General features: G+C 41.7%; 1 protein-coding gene across 1 annotated transcript in view; it reads right to left on the bottom strand.

Annotated features, from left to right (window-relative positions):
• Positions 1-1,058: 1,058 nt before the first annotated feature.
• The window catches only part of AHRR (aryl hydrocarbon receptor repressor), a 204,714-nt gene continuing 185,244 nt past the window's right edge, over positions 1,059-20,528 (bottom strand). Inside the window, exons 8-11 of the mRNA XM_069960270.1 lie at positions 14,367-14,566; positions 12,103-12,206; positions 4,909-5,050; positions 1,059-2,915 (exon numbers count right to left, since the gene is read on the bottom strand). Of these exons, the coding sequence (XP_069816371.1) occupies positions 1,802-2,915; positions 4,909-5,050; positions 12,103-12,206; positions 14,367-14,566 (1,560 nt within the window). The 3' untranslated portion in view covers positions 1,059-1,801. The remainder of the gene's footprint in view (positions 2,916-4,908; positions 5,051-12,102; positions 12,207-14,366; positions 14,567-20,528) is intronic.

The raw sequence follows: 20,528 nt of genomic DNA, 5'->3' as shown, positions 1-20,528 counted from the left end.
AAGAGGTGGCAGCAGAGAGCACTGTGTCCCCCCAAACCACTTGTACCTTCAGATAGCTTCTTTTAATCCAAGATCTGTCCTGGGGTCCGCCCAGCAGGTGATGCAGTTATTGTCCTAAAAAACAACTTTTAAACTTACAGCCCTTCAGTGGCGTAGCTACCATGAAGACAGGAAAGGCGACTGCTATGGGGCCCCTGCAGGAAGGGGGCCCGAAGAAGCCTGCCCTGCCTTCATGGTAGGTACTGACACTGACATCCGACCACTGTACTCCCAAAGGTCCTGAATACTTCTATGTGAAGATCAGCCCGGACTACAGGAGGAGGAGTGGGAAGCCTGGGAGCTGTAAGTGCTGTGTATGTGTGTCAGTGAGTGTATATATGTATCTGTGGGTATATGTATATGTCAGTGTGTGTATATATGTATCTGTGTCAGTATGTGTATGTATCTGTGGCTATATGTGTGTGTATGTCAGCAATGTCTGTAGCACTGGTGTATATGTGTGTGTTTGTGTATGTCAGTTGTGTCTCAAGTGATTGACAGGTTTGCGCCCAAAGATGTTCTGCAGCAGCTTCTATTAATGTTATGCTCTAATAAAAGAACCCACCATTAATATCTGCTGCATTTTCTTTTATTTCTGGTTGAGTATTTCTTATTACACTAAGATGATTTCCCTGTGTACAGTCTACTCATGGTGTATACATCAGCACTAGTGTAATCACATTACAGCGTATATATGTGTGTATGTCAGTGGCGTATCTGTATATATGTTAATGGTGCCTCTGTGTGTTTATATGTGCGTCATTGTCTGTGTTTGGCAGGGGGGGGGGGGGGGGGGGAAGGGAGTAGGGAAGCGTAAAGGATTCATGGGGCCCCGTACAGTTTTTTTGCTATGAAATAACAAGTTTGACATAATATAAAGTTCCACAAAAAAAACGCTCTAGTATAGTTTTATAGGAAATGCAAGTTTTTACTGAATCAGGCATGTGAGAAGAGCTAACAGGTCCGCTTCTAAATCACTAGAAATATGAACAGAACATGTATTAACTTGCATCAAACTTTACACATGCACACTTGCGTACACACATACACACCCGCGCACACACAGAATTGGAATCTGTAAAGGACCACCACTTTTGTGCACTAAACAATTTTCATAAAGCAAACATATTTATTTTATTGTTTTACTCTTCATTGCCACATTTCCTGCTTTTAGCTCACAATCAGTCAAAAGATTGTAGTTATAACATAGGAAATAAATGTCTGACAGTTTTTTTTTATAAATACATCTGTATAAAAAAAAAATGAAAAGCTAAAGCAATTATCGGAGTGTAACGATGTCTAGAACGAAACAAATATATTTATGTGACGTATCTCTGTCAGTTTTCATATGGTTAAGGTGCCAATCAATTACATTCAGTCCAAAATTCATCAAGGCAAAAGTCAGTGTATCTCAAATTGTTAATACTGTCATCCTTCATTTACCAAAAAGGACTTATTAAAAACACACCCTTTAAGGGAATGCCTCATAGTCTGAGGCGTTATAAAACCTAGAAAATGTGTGAACATCTCGTAAAATAAAATCATTTTCCACAGAAGCAAAACCTTTTTTTTTTCATTAGTGATAACACATGGGAAAAATAGTCGCATTTCTTGCAAAAAAAGCAGTTTTCAAAACATCTGCCCAGTACATAAGGCGTTAGCACCGACTGCACTTTTACCACAGTGTAAGCTTTACATATAAAAGAGACCTTATGTTGAAATAGTGCAATTTTATCTAAAATTCAACTAAGATATGCAAATCTTATTGAATGTATGCAAACTCAGCTGCATTATGTGGCATTTGGCCAGGTAAAAAACCCATCAGTGTGTTTTTTTGGTAGAGTGCTGGTACCGAATCCTGATCGTTCTCAACCCATGGAGGAGAGTCCAGGGGCTCACGCTTGATATTCTGAACAATATTATGAGCTTTCAGCTCACATTGCAGCCTATATGATTGGTCACCCTGATTCTTATCATCCGCTGCATAAAGTGGACTATTTAAGCAATCTGCCCCCTGCTGGCTCAGTACGCTGTCTAGGTAGTTACACTTCTGAGGATAAAACTGAGTTGGATCCTTATTGTACACACCTTTAAAAGGGCGAGTTGTGTTTATATGATTCATATGTGCAGCTGGGACAAAACAGTGTCCTTTATGAGTAGAATATATATGATGCTTTGGTTTCAGGCATGAATTTTGCTCACCGAGGCTTAATTCACTCTTAAGATGAAGCCCTTCAGGGAAGTCCATCAAAGTTCTCCTCAGGGTGTTACTGTCACTCACCCATCCATGGCCGTGTGGCTTGGGGTAAGATTCAGACCTGCCGTCGGAATCAGAGTCATTTTCAATTTTGATAGGGATGTTCAAAGGCAATCCTGAGTCGTATAAGACATCTGGAGTTACAAAAGCATTCTCCATTTTTATATTATCTGTAGGGTAAGAGTCTACAGAATGTTGCTGTAGGCCATGATATGCCTGAAAGTTCTCAACACCACCACGTTGGGGGCGACCTGTCAGGTGCACTCCAGGGTGGTTTTGGTCCATGTTGTAAAATGGCCTCCCCGATCTACTTGAGAATGGGCTTAACAATTGGTGTCCTGACCTAGACCCAACAGGATTCTTTGCTGTCCATCCACTGCTGGTGTTACAGTGATTCTGCATGCTAGAGAAATACTTAGGTAAGTAGTTTTCTTCCTGCATAAAAGAATCCGTCTTGGTTGTATGAAACTTAATCTTCATATCTTCCTTCTCATGTTTCCCCCAGGTCAGATGCTGCTTCAATAGTGCTGGTGATTCACTTGAACTATTACACAGAGGAACTTCTCTGCTTCCTTTCATACAGAACATGGTCTGTTTTTTTATGTGGGCCTCCTCATCCCTGAAATATACCAAATGCATAACATGGCAATTATATTCCAAAATATTTATATGATGACAAGCATGAGAATATTACAGATGAGCGCAACTCAAGCATGCTTGAGTTCAATCGGTCGGTATTTGACTACCGGTGGGCTCTGATCTTGAAAGGAACTGCTGGAAATGACTTTAAAACAAGTTTTCCAGAATTAAAATAAACATAGCTGCTTTTTTCCAAAAATAGTGCCACAGTTGTCCTCAGGTTGTGTGTGGTATTACAACTCCGCTTCATTCACTTCATTGAAACTGAGCTGCAATATCACACACAAACTAAGTAAAAGGGTGGCACTGTTTCTGGAAAAAAAGCAGCTGTTCTAATTCTAAACATGGCCAATGGCCATGATGTCTACATGTCTACTTGGCCAAATTTAGTCAATATTTATAACTGACTGCTTCCTTGAGAGTACTCGGTTGCAACATCCAAACACTTGAGGGTACTTAGGTTCAGAAACACTGACCTAGGGGACTTTAACATGCAATTTCTTGACTTAACACTACACTGCCATATTTCTGCATTGCCATATATTGTGCTGACCTGCAAACCTAGTACAACCGACCTCTAGCACAGTTAAGCACTCTGTTTACATACCCCGGCAGAATTTTTCTTTTTTGTCCTTTTTTCAGAGAATGAATGTTATGAATGAAAACACAAAAAATTACTCCCCTTTGGTTAGTGGTTTGTGAAGCTATTTGTCAAACTACAGTTTTTTCTTTTTAAACCATAATGACAACCAAAAACATCCAAATGACCCTGATCAAAAGTTTACATACCCCAGTTCTTAATACTGTGTTTTGCCCCCTCTAACATCAATGGTAGCTTGAAGTCTTTTGTGGTAGTTGTGGATGAGGCTCTTTATTTCCTCAGATAGTGAAGTTGCCCATTCTTCTTGGCAAAAAGTCTCCGGTTCCTGTAAATTCCTGGACTGTCTTACATGAACTGCACACTTGAGATCTCCCCAGAGTGGCTCAATGATATTGAGGCCAGGAGACTGAGATGGCCACTCCAGAACCTTCATTTTATTCTGCTGTAGCCAATGACAGGTCAACTTGGCCTCGTGGTTTGGATTGTTGCCGTGTTGGAACGTCCAAGGATGTCCCATGTGCAGCCTCTGGGCTAATAAGTGCTGATAAATTGTTGCATTCATCTTTCCTTCAACTTTGACCTGACTTTCAAGCTTCCTGTGCCTCTGTAGCTCACACAGCCACACTGTTAGTTTTTAGAGAGTTTTGTATTTCAGCTGATGTTATTTGTGGGTTTTCTCTTTGCATCCCAAACAATTTTCCTGGCAGTTGTGGCCGACATTTTTGTCAATTTGTCAATTTCTGTGCATGTTATCAGGCCAAAATCACCAGGGTATGTGAACTTTTGATCAGGGTTATTTAGATGTTTTTTGTTGTCATAATCGACTTGTCATTGGCTACAGCAGAACAAAGTGAAGGTTCTGGAGTGACCATCTCAGTCTTTTGACCTCAATATCATTGAGCCACTTTGGGGAAATCTGAAGCGTGCAGTTCATGTAAGATAGCCCAGGAATTTACAGAAACTGGAGGCTGTCTGCCAAGAAGAACGGGCAGCTTTACTGAGAAAACAAGAGCCTCATCCACAACTACCACAAAAGACTTCAAGCTGTCATTGATGTTAGAGGGGGCAAAACACTGTATTAGGAACTGGGGTATGTAAACTTTTGATCAGGCCCATTTGGATGTTTTAGGTTGTCATTATGATTTAAAAAGAGAAAACACAGTAGTTTGACAATAAATGGCTTCACCCGACCACCAACCATGAGTGGAAAACAGTTTTTGTGGTATCATTCATATTATCTTAATTAAGCAAAAATTCTGCTGGGGTATGTAAACTTTTGAGTATATATATATATATATATATATATATATTTACACACTCTAGCTGTGTAAATATACAGTATGTTAATTGTATTAGCGCTGAGATTTCTTACCTCTGAGCTTGTGGCGGGACAACTACATAGTCTGAGCATCCATTTCTGTACAGTATTGGAGCATTTGCCTCAACCCACACCCACTGGTCTTCATTTGTTCTGACTTTTAATAATGAAATTCCACTGTCACCACTATTCATTACTATTGGGGGGAAAAAAGCAGAATAGTATTGATTTATAAATGTAAACTATTCACAATGTCTAGAATACTTCAGCAATATATATGTATGATATATTTGTAATAACACTTTGTAACTATATAAATGAAAGGTTATATAGCTTTTCAATATGTAGTTTGTGTTTCAGTTACTCACTATTTTTACATTCAGAGGCTGTAAATTGATGCACACCAAGTCTTTGTATCCAGTTTACTCTCTCTCTGAGCAGATTCACAAATCTCTACTAGAATGTACTGCCTAGACTGGCTATGTGTATCCGGTTCTCAATTGAGAGTAGGACTAGCTATGTACAGGTCTGCTGTCTATAAGGCTATGTTCACACTATGTATCTGTGCGGCTGTATTGCGGGCTGTAAATCATCGGCCGTATTTTTCCGGTTCATGCGTACGCTGGAAAGTATACGATATACGGCTGCACAGTGCACACTATGTATGAGCCTACGGCCCGATCGTAAACGGACCCGTAAAAAATTAACAAGACCATTGTTTGAGGCTGGAACTGTGCAAATTCACGGCCGTGGATTGACAGGCGGTCCGTACGGAGTACTTCAAAAATAGCCGGCAATAATGCCGAATGCCGATGCCTCTAATAGTTAATATATTAAATTAATAAAACACATTTCTTTGTAATAAAGTCCCTTTCGTTGTTCAATAATTTAATTCTAACGAATCCATCATTGTGCAATTAAATATACTGTTAAAATAAATATATATAAATAAATGTATATTTATATATATATTTATTTTTTGACAGTATATTTAATTGCACAATGATGGATTCGTTAGAATTAAATTATTGAACAACGAAACTGATTTTATTACAACGAAAATGTGTTTTATTAATTAAATATTAATTAGTACAGGAAGCTCCATTAAGCCCTTAATTCATATTCCCGGTAATAGAGCATTCTGTACTAATCATCACTTTAATTAAAACATCAAATGTTTCTTCTAATTATGTTATCACAATAGCATTATTAGAAGAAACATTTTGAGTTATATGTGCGCTTAGCTGATTGGCTGATCGGCTGAGCGCACATATAATTAGCGGGTCCGCAGCACAGTGACTTCATTGTGCTGCGGACCATCGAAGAGGACACATGGGGGTGAGTATAAAGCTCTCCCCACCCCCTCCCGAGCACTGCACCCATCCCAGTAAGGAAGGGGGGTCACTTAACCCCTTCCTTGCTGGGATGGGTGCAGTCTGAAATCAGTCTGGCCCCCAAGGGGTTAAGGGGGATGCAATACATCCTCCCTTAACCCCTTGGGGGCCAGACTGTAAGCAGCGATCTGTAAAGATGCTGCATACTGTAAGGTGCACAACACCGTTCACAATGATGGGTGTTGTGCTCCTGTTTGTGTGTTTTTTGTGTGTTTCTCCCTTTTTGTTTTTCAGATATCGGTATCCTGTGGATTACGTCGGATTCGGTGGACTACGTCGATGACCAGTGTTTGGTGTTTTTTTTTTTTAATAAAATGGTCAATGAGGGGTGTGGGGGTGTTTTTATTTGAATAAAAATGTTTTTTCACTTGTGTCTTGTCTTTATTTCTTTACTTTATAGACTTAGTAGTGGAAGCCGTCTAATAGACGGAATCCATTACTAAGTCAGGGCTTAGTGTTAGCCGGTATAAAATGGCTAACACTAACCCCCCCATTATTACCCCAGTACCCAATGCCACCAGGGGTACTGGGAAGAGCCGGGTGCCAGTGGTCCCGGAGCGTCAACATTGGCGCTCCTGGACTGGGGCAGCAGCAGGCTGGTAAGATTTAGGCTGAGGAGAGCCTAAACCAATGACTCTTCCCACCCTGGTGTTACCAGGCTGCTGTCGCTTGGTTTTTAACCCAGCTGGTTATAAAAAATAGGGGGGACCCTATGCGTTTTTTAAAATTATTTATTTATTTAAAAAAAAAAAACCGCATAGGGTCCCCCCTATTTTTATAACCAGCCGGGTTAAAAACCAAGCGACAGAAGCCTGGTAACACCAGGGTGGGAAGAGCCATTGGTTTAGGCCCTCCCCAGCCTAAATTTTACAAGCCTGCTGCCGCCCCAGTCCAGGAGCGCCAATTTTGACGCTCCGGGACCACTGGCACCCGGCTCTTCCCAGTACCCCTGGTGGCATTGGGTACTGGGGTAATAATGGAAGGTTAGTGTTAGCCATTTTATACCGGCTAACAATAGGCCCCGACTTAGTAATGGATTCCGTCTATTAGACGGCTTCCACTACTAAGTCTATAAAGTAAAGAAATAAAGACAAGACACAAGTGGAAATTTTTTTTTTATTCAAATAAAAACACCCCCACACCCCTCATTGACCATTTTATAAAAAAAAAACCACCAAACAACCGCTGGTCATCGACGTAGTCCATCGAATCCGACGTAATCCACAGGATACCGATATCTGAAAAACAAAAAGGGAGAAACACACAAAAAACACACAAACAGGAGCACAACACCCATCATTGTGAGCGGTGTTGTGCACCTTACAGTATGCAGCATCTTTACAGATTGCTGCTTACAGTCTGGCCTCCAAGGGGTTAAGGAAGGATGTATTGCATCCCCCTTAACCCCTTGGGGGCCAGACTGATGTCAGACTGCACCCATCCCAGCAAGGAAGGGGTTAAGTGACCCCCCTTCCTTACTGGGATGGGTGCAGTGCTGGGGAGGGGGTGGGGAGAGCTCTATACTCACCCCGATGTTGCCTCTTCGCTGGTCCGCAGCACAATGAAGTCACTGTACTGCGGACCGGCTCATTATATGTGCGCTGAGCCAATCAGCCAATCAGCTGAGCGCACATATAATTCAAAATGTTTCTTCTAATAATGCTATTGTGATAACATAATTAGAAGAAACATTTGATGTTTTAATTAAAGTAAAGTGTTGATTAGTACAGAATGCTCTATTACTGGGAATATGAATTAACGGCTTAATGGAGCTTCCTGTACTAATTAATATTTAATTAATAAAACACATTTTTGTTGTAATAAAATCAGTTTCGTTGAACCAGATTTTCAAGTAAATGACCGTATGTTTTCAGCCGCATGTCTATTTTTTTCCCATGGCCGTAGTTTCAGCCGCACATTTCCAGCCGCATAAAAAATACAGCCGCACACATACATAGTGTGAACATAGCCTAAATGTGCACAGCATTGTTCTCCCAATGACAGCACCAATGACGAAGAATTGCTCGTAAAGAAAATGTGACTGTTTAGAGAAACATAAGGAATATTAAGGAATTATATTATAATGACAGAGCTGTGCAGCTCTGTCATTACAGTGCCCTGGAGATTCAAAGTTTCCCCACTGTCCGCATGATATTGATAGATTATGCCAGGTGGTGAAACAGTCCAGTACAGGGCTTCCCCATCCATATGGCCGTAAAATACAGGATGTGGGAATAAGCCCACTGCATCCCCTCTTTTTCAAATCTTCTCACAATCCAATAATGCATAAGTAAGGGTCCTATTACACTGAGCGATTTTTAACGATTAACAACTAACGATAAGCGATTGCAAATAAGATTGTTTATTGTTAACCTGAAATTGTTCACCATATTACACAGAACGATAATTGTTAGTTACGATCATTACTATGATCGTTATTGCGATCGTTACTACAATCGTTTATTTCTTCTGATCCCAGAAAAACAATGAATAATGTGCTATTACACTAAACGATTAGTGAAAAAAGGTGGAACTTGAGCGAATGAACGTGGAATTACACGTGGATAATTTTAGGTTCAGATCTAAATAAACGATCAATGACATATGAACGATTTTTCAATCGTTGCCTGCTATTACACAGAACGATTATCGGTTAAATTCTAACCATTTAACGATTTTTCGCACGATAATCGTCACGTGTAATAGGGCCCTAAAACATTACATAGACAGCTAGAGTCTGCTGGGTGGTCATTGTAATAATCCTAATCTGTATATATACAGTCAGGGAGGCTGAATTGTCATCAAATCCATTACACCTATCTGACAGGAGTTGTATAGTCATCATTCGTGACTGTGATGGGAGGTTTTGTCTCCCTCCTGTGGAGAGCTTGTGTGGATCAGTTCATGCTGCTTGGTCATATAGAATTTTCTGGCTGACATGATGATTAGAGATTAGAGATGAGAGAGCGTGCTCGTCCGACCTTGGTACACGTTCGAGTTTTAGGATACGCGATGGTGCTCGTTACTCAGACAGTAATAAATAGTAATAATGAAGCAAATAACTTTGTTAGCTCGGCAGTCGGCTTATCAGCCATCTGCCTTCTAACTCACTGCCACTCCTCTCCAGGTGCCAGGAAAAGCTGAAATCCAGTCCTAGGAAACTTCCCCGTTTCCCAGGACTGGATCCAGTTTTTCCCAGCACCCGGAGAGGAGCAGTATGGAGCTGCACTGAGTTAAAAGGCAGCAGGCAGATAAGCCGACTGCCGAGCTAACAAAGTGATTCGCTTAGTTATTACTGTACAGTATATTCGCTGATCTCTAATGGTGATCTATTGACAGCACAAAAACACATGTATTTTCCACGGGGTTACCAAGAGATCATTTAAAAAACAGAAAATGCTACAGCAGAAGTGCCATATAACATTTTAGGTTTTTTAGAAAAAAATTTTGAAAAAAAAATGAGGTTCTTAGTAGACGGTTTGTTTAAACTGAATGTATCAACTAACCACGTTAAGGTGCCCTCAGAGAGTTGGACCTACACTAACAATGGCCTCTCTCGGACTATAGTTTGACCAAACCGTCTGCTAAGAACCTCATTTATTTTCTAAAAAAAAACTAAAATGGTATATGGCACTTGCTCTTTTCTGCAGCATTTTCTGTTTTTTTATTTACTGTCAGCCATGGCTGCGTGCAAACTGCATAGTGTGAACAAGAGTGACCAATGGATCATTTGAACCAACTAATGGATGCATAATGAATAAAAAAGTGAGGGATTTTTAGGGATTTATAGGTGTCGCTAGGAACATAGGTTTTTCTTTTTCTAGAGGAGAGATAATTTGCATACTTTTTTCCCATGAAGCATTGTCAAAGCTGAATCTCTTCTATGAGATACAGCCCCCCCCCCCCCCCCTTCAGAGCTGTATTCTTTAAAGGGAACCACTCAGCACCCAATAGTGGCCTCTCTGCCTGTTACTCCTGATAGTCTTGCATTCTGCACTGACAGTCAGAGAGCTGTGACTATTAACGGGCGACTCTCCACCTAGATGACTATTTGCATACCATCAATAAACTAAATTATTAAAAAATATATGTTAAACATTACAAAGATTAATGCAGTAAGAGATTGTAACTCAATACATGTCTCTATATCATGGTAAACATGTTAGTTTGCTCCAGTTTAAACAGCAAAATAAAGCAAATATATTCACTGAAAAATCTATGGTCTTCACACATTTATTGATTTTTTTTCACTCTTTAGCAGAAAAAGACCTGGGAAAGCCGAACAGCCTCTGGACTTGTAAGTGACTAAGCTGTTGCAAATGTAGAAAGAAATTTACAATCCCACAAATGTAATACTTTAACAGGAATTCAATGTGTGTCAACAAATTATTCTGACATTGCACTCATGTATCCTCTCACACATAAGGTGACTTTCTGCCAGAGAAATCTGATCTGATTACTTGGCTTAGCTAGAAATCCATCAGACATCAAGTAAGGGCCCTATTATATGGGCCAATGCAGCACCACAAACCAGCGAGATTGGCACTCATTTGAAGAAACTTTACAAGGCTTGATCACTTGTGTGGCCAGGTTGCATGAACAATTAATGGATCGTCCGTTCAGCCTATTAACTTCATCATAGCCAGATGCACATTCCCGATTACATGGGAAGCGGTGATTGAAATGCCACACATAAGAATTAATCAGCCGACAAACGCGATTTCTCATTTGACGACTCATTGCTGGCCTGTATGCCAATGTATGTCAATAATTAGCCTGTGTAAACTGACCCTATGGCAATCTGAATATCATAAACTATGATCTAGATTCGATATGTATTTTAAAGATAAATGACCATAACCCATGAAACCATACCCACCAGCCACTAAAATGTAGCCCTGAATGTAAAAGTGATTTTTTTTATTTTATTTACCTCCAGAAAAAGAATAAATTCCAACTTTGTATGTATTGACTTTTAGGGGGTATTCACACGTTCTATAATTACAGTCTAGGCATGGAAGATGTGCTATGGTCTAGAACAGCACTTCTCAAACTTTTTCTCTTGGAGCCTCACCCAACAGACTAACCAAGAGGGTGCCTGGGCCTCACTATCTGTGGTGAAAGTCCATTTGAAAGCTGAAAATAATGCTAGGGCTACCTAGCTCCAAATCAGTTTAAATCTTTATGCTACTGTACTGACACAGCTTCTGTACTGACACAGTAGTTTCAAAAGTTAAACTGATTCGGAGCTCATAGCATGAATAAGGCTGTAAACACACAGAGCAGTTTTTTTTAGAAAGCTGACACTGGAGTTTTTTGCCAAAACCATAAGTGGATCCAACAGAACAGAGAAGTACAAGTCCTCCCTTCTTCCATTGTATTTGAATCCACTTCTGGTTTTAGCCCCAAAACTGCAGTGTCAGTTTTCCAAAACACTGCTGTGTGTGTTTCCAGCCTCATGATGCCGGGATCTCCACATTCCGTTCTGAAGCACATCATCTATTAATACGGACTGTGCACAGAACATGTGACTGCCCCCTTAGGTTATGTTCAAATCTGTGTTGCAGATTCTTTGTTAGATACGTCATATTTGAAGGAAAGAATATTGTTGCACGCACTGCTATTATTTTATTCTTTCCCTCAAAATGGTGCATTCTGTTATATGTAAAAGTGAACCATCAGGACTGATCTGGCATTTTGGCATTTTCAATTTTTGTTCAATTGACAAAACAGAAAAACTAAAATAATAATGCAGATGTGAACCGAGCCTAAAGTAAATCAATGATAACCTCACACTGTGTAATATCATGCACCAATTTTTAAAGTTCTTGGATATTTAAGAAGCGGTACATACATTTTATTTGATTTTCAGTATTGTGTAACATATTTGTAAAACATTGCTCCTGGTGGTTATTCCTTCCATTGTTCTCCCCTTCAATGCTGGAGAATGCTTTTCCTCTGTAGGCAAAAAGAATATCATTTAATAAAGCAGAAACATAATAAAACTAAAAACAATAACAGATCAGTTATTCATTTGTCATAATATGACACACTTAAAAACTCCCCTTCTTATAGGCAGCATGATGGGTCCAGCTCCTCTTACCTTATCAATGGAAACGCTGATAAGAACAGATGACTTTTAAACATATTGGTGGGGGGGGGTATGCCTTTTCAAATAATTCAGTAGAGCAAGAACAAATAAAGGGCTATTCTTTCTGGGGCTTAGGAAATCTCAACTTTATTCCATATCCAAATGAGGCGGTTTGGTTCACTGGGACCGGCACTACCACTTTGTGCCTTGATCTGGCCTGTCCCTCCTAATGAATATAGGGAGGTGGGCTCTGCAGTGATGTCACTCCATTGCACATCACTGCAGAGCACCGGATGATTACTCATTAAGAGGGTCGGGGTGGATCAGTACATTGAGGGTGGTATTGCTCCCCCCAGTGCACTAAACTGCCTTATTTGCATATAAAATAAAGTCAAGATTTGCCAAAAAGTGCTGAGAATCAAGGTAAGAGAATTACCTTCATCCTGAGCACTCTGTGCATAACAGCAGGTTACAGACTTCTATCCAGCTGTCTGTATAACTGTCTGTATATCACTGCCATCATTATCAAATAATAGACATTATTTGGCCTAAAAATGATAGCTGTCAAACAGCCAAAAAAGACGGTGTAAACATAGCCTTAGACTTCTGGAGATAGAAGAGTGCTGTGGATATGTGATAAATTTTGATTTTTGGAAAGCTTTGCAAACAGATTTGATTATAATTCTCTTATCTTAAGGAGACACCTTCTATGCAGACTTGTGTTGTAGTGTGGGAGAATTAGAAGGAAATTCCACTCAAACATAATTTCTTGTATGTTGCTGTCCATGGTAAGACTAACAATTCATTCCATACTTATGTATTATTATCTATTCAGTCTTCTTCTCCCAGTTCTGAGCTGCTGCTTTGTGCTGAAGACATAAAAAACTGTGTGAGCTTTTTTTTCTCTCCCCCCCCCCCCCCCCCCCTCACTTCCAAGACAGATAATGTAAATCGTCCATAAGTCCGTATCTGCAACTTTGAAGCAACTTTGTAATGCCGGGAGATTAATCACAGTGAGTTCATCAGATTCACTTGACCTCAGATTAACCCTCTGTGCATTACAATGAAGCTACAAAGTTGCAGATACAGCATGCCATACACTTGTTTACATCAGCAGTCTTAGAAGGGAGGGGGGAGACAGAAAAAAAGCTCAAACAGATCTTTTGTGTTTTCAGCAGAAAGTAGCAGCTCAGAACTGGGGGAAGGAGACCGAAAAGATAATAACAGAAGATAAATAATGGTAACGGTTGTGGATACACTGGACCACTGTAGGTGATGGTTAAAGCTGCTCCAGGAAAGGGCCACTGGTGTTCACCAAAGTCCATCACATGGCAGGATGTGCCTGCTGTGGCAGGTTACCCCCAGATCGCTACTCCTGGTATGACTTGCTTGCAGAAGCAGACAAAGGTGCAACGTAGAACCAATAAGTAATACGAACTCAAGGTCTGGGACAGGCTGGACGGTCAGGGCTGGCAGTCGGCAAACAAAATCAGGAACAAGGCTAAAGAGGCTGATACACGGTTGGTTTGGAAACAACATGCTTGGAAACGCTTTCTCAATAGAAAAATGGCACTAAAGATCTGGCAAGGGACACAGGAAGAGGCTGGTTCATATAGGGTCAGCAAGCAACCGCAACACCACTGGGCCTCAATGCTTCACTGATAAAAGGAACTTCATGCTGAGCAGAAATTACGTCAGCCAACAATGTTGGACAGTAAGGACACTGCTATGCATCAGTCACTATTGCCTTTAGTGTTTTTTTTTTTTTTCCAAGGGATGTTTTGTGAATTTGTACTTAACATAAACTATGAAAACAACTTATTATCTTATATGAGAAATACCCTCCAGTATTCTAGGTTGTATAGGACTGTTCGGAGATGATAATCATGGTAAATTATGGCCTTAAAATGGTTTAATAAGAATGAATAAGCTTGATTGAATTTGAATATTTCTTCAATATACTTAATAACAATTCCAGAGCTACTAACATTTTAATAATTAATAAATTGGATAAAAATGTGATTTACGTGTTTTCGGTGTTGGAAGGCGCACCAGGTTTTTTCTGTGTCCTCACAAGCACGCTCTTCATTTTCATCTCAGTGATAGGGGGAAGCAGAAGTGGCACGGCTATGCAGAACAAAGCCATCTGTGGCAGAACACTTGTTCCTGGAGATGCTTTCTTCTTCTGGCCAAAGAGGAACTTCAGCTTACCTTCAAACTGCATTGTCTGCACCACATAAAAGATATCGCCATTGAAGAGGTTATTAACAAAAAAGGAGGAAACTTAATACAAATTTTACTTTCTGCTCCATGCTTACTAGCATTATTACATACATGGATTTAACTGCCTATATTCTACCATAGATATACATCAGGGCCGTTTTAATACATTGGTGGGCCCAGTGCACAGGACTCAAGAGTGGCCCCCCCCCCCCAACCCAGCATTATCAGAATCGGAGCTCCACACACACAGTATAATCCCCTGAAAATGTCCCCACACTGTATTAAGAGCCCCAATACATATGGTAGTTACCTCATAACGATATCACCAATGATACCATTATATAATACCGCCACACCATGACCACTATCACTACAGACCTTATAACAGTTACATCCATTTACTCACATGGGGCGTCTTCTCTCATCAGAGTCTTTCACCTTTTCTTTCACTCCATCCAGCCTGGGCCACCTTGAAGTCTTCCCCGGCTGTGAATCTTCTCTCCAGAATCTGCCAGAGAAACACTTTAGGCTCCAACACATACAGTAGTAAGGTCCCCTGTACCCCTATATAGTAGTTACCCCCTATGTACCCCTATATAGTAGTTACCCCCCTATGTACCCCTATATAGTAGTTACACCCCTCTGTGCTCCCCCACAGCTGTGTGCTGCCCCCAGTAGTATATAGACACCTGTGTGCTGCCCCCAGTACTATAGACCAATAGGTGCTGCTCCCAGTAGTATATATACCCCCTGTGCACCCCCCAGTAGTATATAGACCCCATTGTGCTGCCCCCAGTAGTATATAGACCCCATGTGCGCTGCCCCCAGTACTATAGACCACTAGGTCCTGCACTAGTAGTATATAGCCCCCCCATGCATCCCCCAGTAGTATATATACCCCCAGTGGTGGATTATAATAGGGGCGTTTCGGGCGGCAGCCCGGGGCCTTGAGCTCCTGGGGGGCCCATGACCACCCAAAAAGACTTATACTGTCAGTAGTGTACTGTCTCCTGGCTACACTTCCGCCATGATTTGCAAAAATCACAGTTTTTTTATGGCAATTTTGCACAATTCAGGACATCATGACATTATCTGTCCTGTACTATGAACGCCAGGCTAGTGCTGCCATAGTTACAGTGGGGTGGGGGGGCCCAGGCTTGGTGAACAGCCCGGGGCCTATGGTAAAGTTAATCCGCCCCTGTATACCCCCCCCGTGCAGCCCCCAGTAGTATATATATCCCCTGTGCTCCCCCAGTAGTATATAGTCCCCCTGTGCATTCCCCAGTAGTATATATACCCCCCTGTGCACCCTCCAGTAGTATATATATCCCATGCTCCCCCCAGTAGTACATAGTCCCCCTGTGCACCCCCAAGTAGTATATATATATCCCCTGTGCTCCCCCAGTACGTTTTCCCAGTTATATATAACCCCTGTGCACCCCCCCCATTTATATATATATACCCTGTGCATCCCCCAGTTATATATATATATATCCCCTGGGCGCCCCTAAGTAGTATATAGCCCCCACGTGCGCTCCCTGTTATATATACCAGTTATATATACCCCCTGCGCACCCCCAGTTATATATACCCCCGTGCGCCCCCCAGTTATATATACCCCCATGCACCTCCCAGTTGTATATATATCCCCTGTGCGCCCCAGTAGTGTATAGCCCCACTCTGCACTCCCCCAGTTATATATACCCCCCTGTGCACCCCCCATTAGTATATAGCCCCCCTCTGTGCTCCCTGTTATATATACCCCCCTGTGCACTCCTCCAGTTATATATACCCCCCGTGCGCTCCCCCAGTTATATATATACTCCCTGTGCGCTCCCCCATTTATATATATCCCCCTGTGCACTCCCCCAGTTATATATACCCCACTGTGCACCCCCCAGTAGTATATAGCCCCCCTGTGCCCGCCCCGAGTTATATATACCCCCTGTGCGCTCCCCCAGTTATATATACCCCCTGTGCGCCCCCCCCCCCGTGGCACCCCTAGTAGTATAGATCCCCGCTGTGTGCTGCCCCCCGTTATATAGCCCCCCTTTGTGCTCCCCCCTCCCATATAGCAAATAAAAAAAAAAAACACTTTATACTCACCTAGGTCTGCGCGTTCCTCTTCTCATCACTTCACCCTTGTGGCCACAGGCAGTGCTTTGCCTGCGGTCACAAGAGGCCGCTCTCCCCTCTCGCGGTGTCGGCGCTGAGTGACGTCACTCAGCGCCGATACCACTACGGAAGAGCGGCCTCTTGTGACCGCAGGTAAAGCACTGCCTGCGGCCACAGGGATAACTGACAGGGAGGGAGCCAATGGCTCCCGACCTGTCAGTGCCGCTGCTGCAGGCGGGGGGGCCCTGCAGGGGGCGCCATGGATGGGTAACTTACCCATCCCGATGGCGCCTCCCTGGCAGACTGGTGGCCGGAGCCCTGTGCGACCCTACTGGTCGCACAGAGCAAAAGTCGGCCCTGCGCAGAGTGGGCCCCTTTAACCAGTGGGCCCGGTGCACGTGCACCATGTGCCCTCTGGTTAAAGCGGCCCTGATATACATATATGAACATTTACCAACATATGTACTCTATACTACATTATTACACTTCCATATGCAGAACATATTCGCCTGCTGCTGTTTACCATATTTTGACCAGTAGATGGGGGTATTGCATAGTTCACCCCTACAAATTGAGATTTGAATATTTTGAATTCTCTTTAGTATTCCCATTGGTATTCATAAACTGAATAATGATGCTATGGATATTGGAATGTAAATGTTTGTAAACTTACAAAAAAGTAAATTCATACCATTATACAATGTTACATAAAAATCACTTATAGCAATGGCAGGCATATAAATAACTTTTGACATGTCATCAGGCATGTCAAAAGTTATTGATCACAGCGTGTGTCAGAGAGAATTGGGAAGAGAGCGTGGCAGCAGCACAATCCACTCCCTGGCTGGCCATACATTAGGCCAATATAGCCTACATTGTCAGAATTGTCTGTTATGGAGATACAGTATAGCTGGGTAGTGGATCACGCTGCTGGAGCGTACTCTCCCCAACCATATCTCTTGATCGCAGCAGGTCTAAGCACTACTATGATGAATACTTTTTGACTTGTCAAAAGTTACTTTTCACAACAGGTACTCTTTAAAAAACTTAATTTTATTTCTCCGCTTGGGGCTTAAAATAAAGCACCAATAGATAATGTTAAAGCGACTCTGTACCCCCAATCTGTCTCCCCCAAACTGCTTGTACCTTCAGATCCAAGATCTGTCCTGGGGTCCATTCGGTAGGTGATGCAGTTATTGTCCTAAAAAACAACTTATAAACTTGCAAACTGTGTCAAACTGCCGTGGCCTAGAATGTCTGTGCCCTACCTTTGCACCACCTCTCCATCCCTCCTTCCCACCCTCTTTATCATTAGGAATGCCACTGGCAGGTTTTTTCCTATTCCTCTGCAGTGAAAACTGCACAGGTGCCTTAACGATCCAGCCCATGTGCGTGTTCACACAGCTGATGAATAGGAGAATACCTGCCTGGGGCATTCCTTATGATGAAGAGGGCCCGGAGGAGGGACAGAGAGGTTGTGCCAGCCTAATGCATAGTCACTCTTGGCACAGGGCTGCAAGTTTAAAAGTTGTTTTTTAGGACAATAACTGCATCACCTGCCGAACAGACCCCAGGACAGATTTTGGATTAAAAGCAGCTATCCGAAGGTACAAGCGGTTTTGGGGGGGGGGGGGGCAGATTGTTGGTACAAAGTCGCTCTAAATCAGCAGGGGAGGTGATATACTAGGTGTCTCTGGAACCTGCACTCTGTCTCTAACAAAGAGTAACAAAGAGAGCAAATGCTGGAAGTGATGTCAGTTGTCCCTCTGCTCTGCACAGACTGGCCCAGTGAAGATGAATGCTGATTGGCCAGCAGCCGTGCACGCCTCTGCACACGCCCATTAACATGCAATAGGGCACTAATAGACCGCTGAAGCTGCGATATTAAAATCAAAACCGACAGCATACATAAGGCAAGCACTTATAGTTGCCTTTTTCTTTTTAAATATATGTCATGACAGGTCATAACAGTTGTTTCCTTTCCATCATCTCTTTGTGTTCAGTGGATCCCCTATGAGACAGGGTATCCTGCTATGATGACCCTTAGTGACCAACTGTAATGTGTTACTGAACTTGGCAGCTTTCAGATTCCCTGCAGCACTGCTGCAAGAGGACAAGAAGCAATACCTAGTACCCAGCAAAATGAATGAGCAGTCTGTGCAATGCATTGACATTCTGAGTCATCCAAAGACAGTGATTCTTTATAGCCATTCTCTATTTAATCTGATACATAGGGCAGATGAAAACCTACTCACCCAAATAACTCCCATATAGACATTTTGAACATGTTTTTTGTAAAGCATACAACATCTTGGGTATGGTCACACATGGCAGATTTGTTGCAGAAGTACATGGACTTTTTTGCAAGCTCATTTTGAATTAATGGAACAATTAGATTTCTGCAACAGGTCAGCTATTTACTGTACTGTACAATTGTCAGTGAACTACAGATTGAAGGTAGATAGTAAGGAAGTTCAAAGCACTGTACTGTAAAATGTACATAGAGGACAAATTTACATTTGGCTACAGAACATTTAGTTTACTTTGTGCTATTTTGCTTCTGTTACTTTTTTATATACTGTTAGGCACTAAATCGGGGGGCTAAATGATACTGTCCATGCTATATTCTCCATATAGATCCATGCCAGACATGAGACATGAGATGTTATTAATGGCATGAAAAGTGTGTTTTTTAAAATTCTTTTGAAGATACATGGGATGTAAAGCTTTACAAGCTCAGTATTATGATATACAATTTTAGTAGGTACCTGTTGCTTCTTTGGCTATATTCCTACTATGAGAACGTGCCTTCATTTAACGGAAAAAGGTGGCCATCAATTGATAATGATAATGATTATCAATAGATGGCTGCCTTTTGCTGTTAAATGAAGACATGTTCCCGCAGTGGAAACATAGCCTCAAGAAATGATAACTATTACTTTACATAATATAAAATATACTGCTGCAAAAATATTCATATTTGGATTTGGAACATTAAGGAGAAGATTTATGAAACTTCCGCCAGTGGCGTAAGCAGGTGTAAATTTCTGCGCCCCCTGTACGGCAGGCGCAGGTCAGTCTGGTTTCATTCGTGCGGCTCTTAATGATGCATGAAGGGGTAATTGGGGGAAGGGCCTAATTTAAGACCGCTGTACTCGTACACTAGTCTTCATAAATGGCCCACTTAGTCTTAGTATGTTAAAATTATATAAAGTGGGATTTATAATATGTTTAGGATTGTACAAGTTTTAACTTGTATTTCATTTATTTTTCTATCTCATCATACAATTTTGCAAATAGTCCAGCTCCAGCATATGCAGACCTATATTTCTCCATAGTTACATACTGCAAACAAGCCCTGTAGTTGTGGGCTTACTCTAACTGTTGCATGGTTCTGCTAAACTCAGTAGGAGTAGGGTGTAGAGAAGGCATTCAACATCACTGCCTCTTCAGAGAAGATGAAGAACTACACAGTGTCCATTCAAATAAAAGGGATGAAATACAGGACAGTACAGGTCTTCCAGAGCTTTCTGTGTGGCCATTTTCCACCCTGGCTAGGAGATTAGACATGGGATAGGCGAAGCAGCACCATAAAAAGCTCCCAATATCTCAGTTTACATGACTCCAGTAACATGAAATTACCAGTGTGGGATCTGGGGTTAACTGCAGTCACATACATTCTCAGATTTTGTCAGGAGTAAGGCCTCATTCATACGTTCTGTAAAGATTTTGAGTCCACTGGGCTGTTCACATTGTCCATGTATTTACGGATGCACAATTTTTAAAAATTACTGACAAGCTCTAGTATAAACCGTAATAGCAGCACAGATTGTCCATGTCTATGGGAGCGT

Source organism: Dendropsophus ebraccatus, chromosome 2 (assembly GCF_027789765.1).
Source record: "Dendropsophus ebraccatus isolate aDenEbr1 chromosome 2, aDenEbr1.pat, whole genome shotgun sequence".
Taxonomy (NCBI): domain Eukaryota; kingdom Metazoa; phylum Chordata; class Amphibia; order Anura; family Hylidae; genus Dendropsophus; species Dendropsophus ebraccatus.
This window is presented reverse-complemented; position numbering and strand designations above follow the sequence as displayed.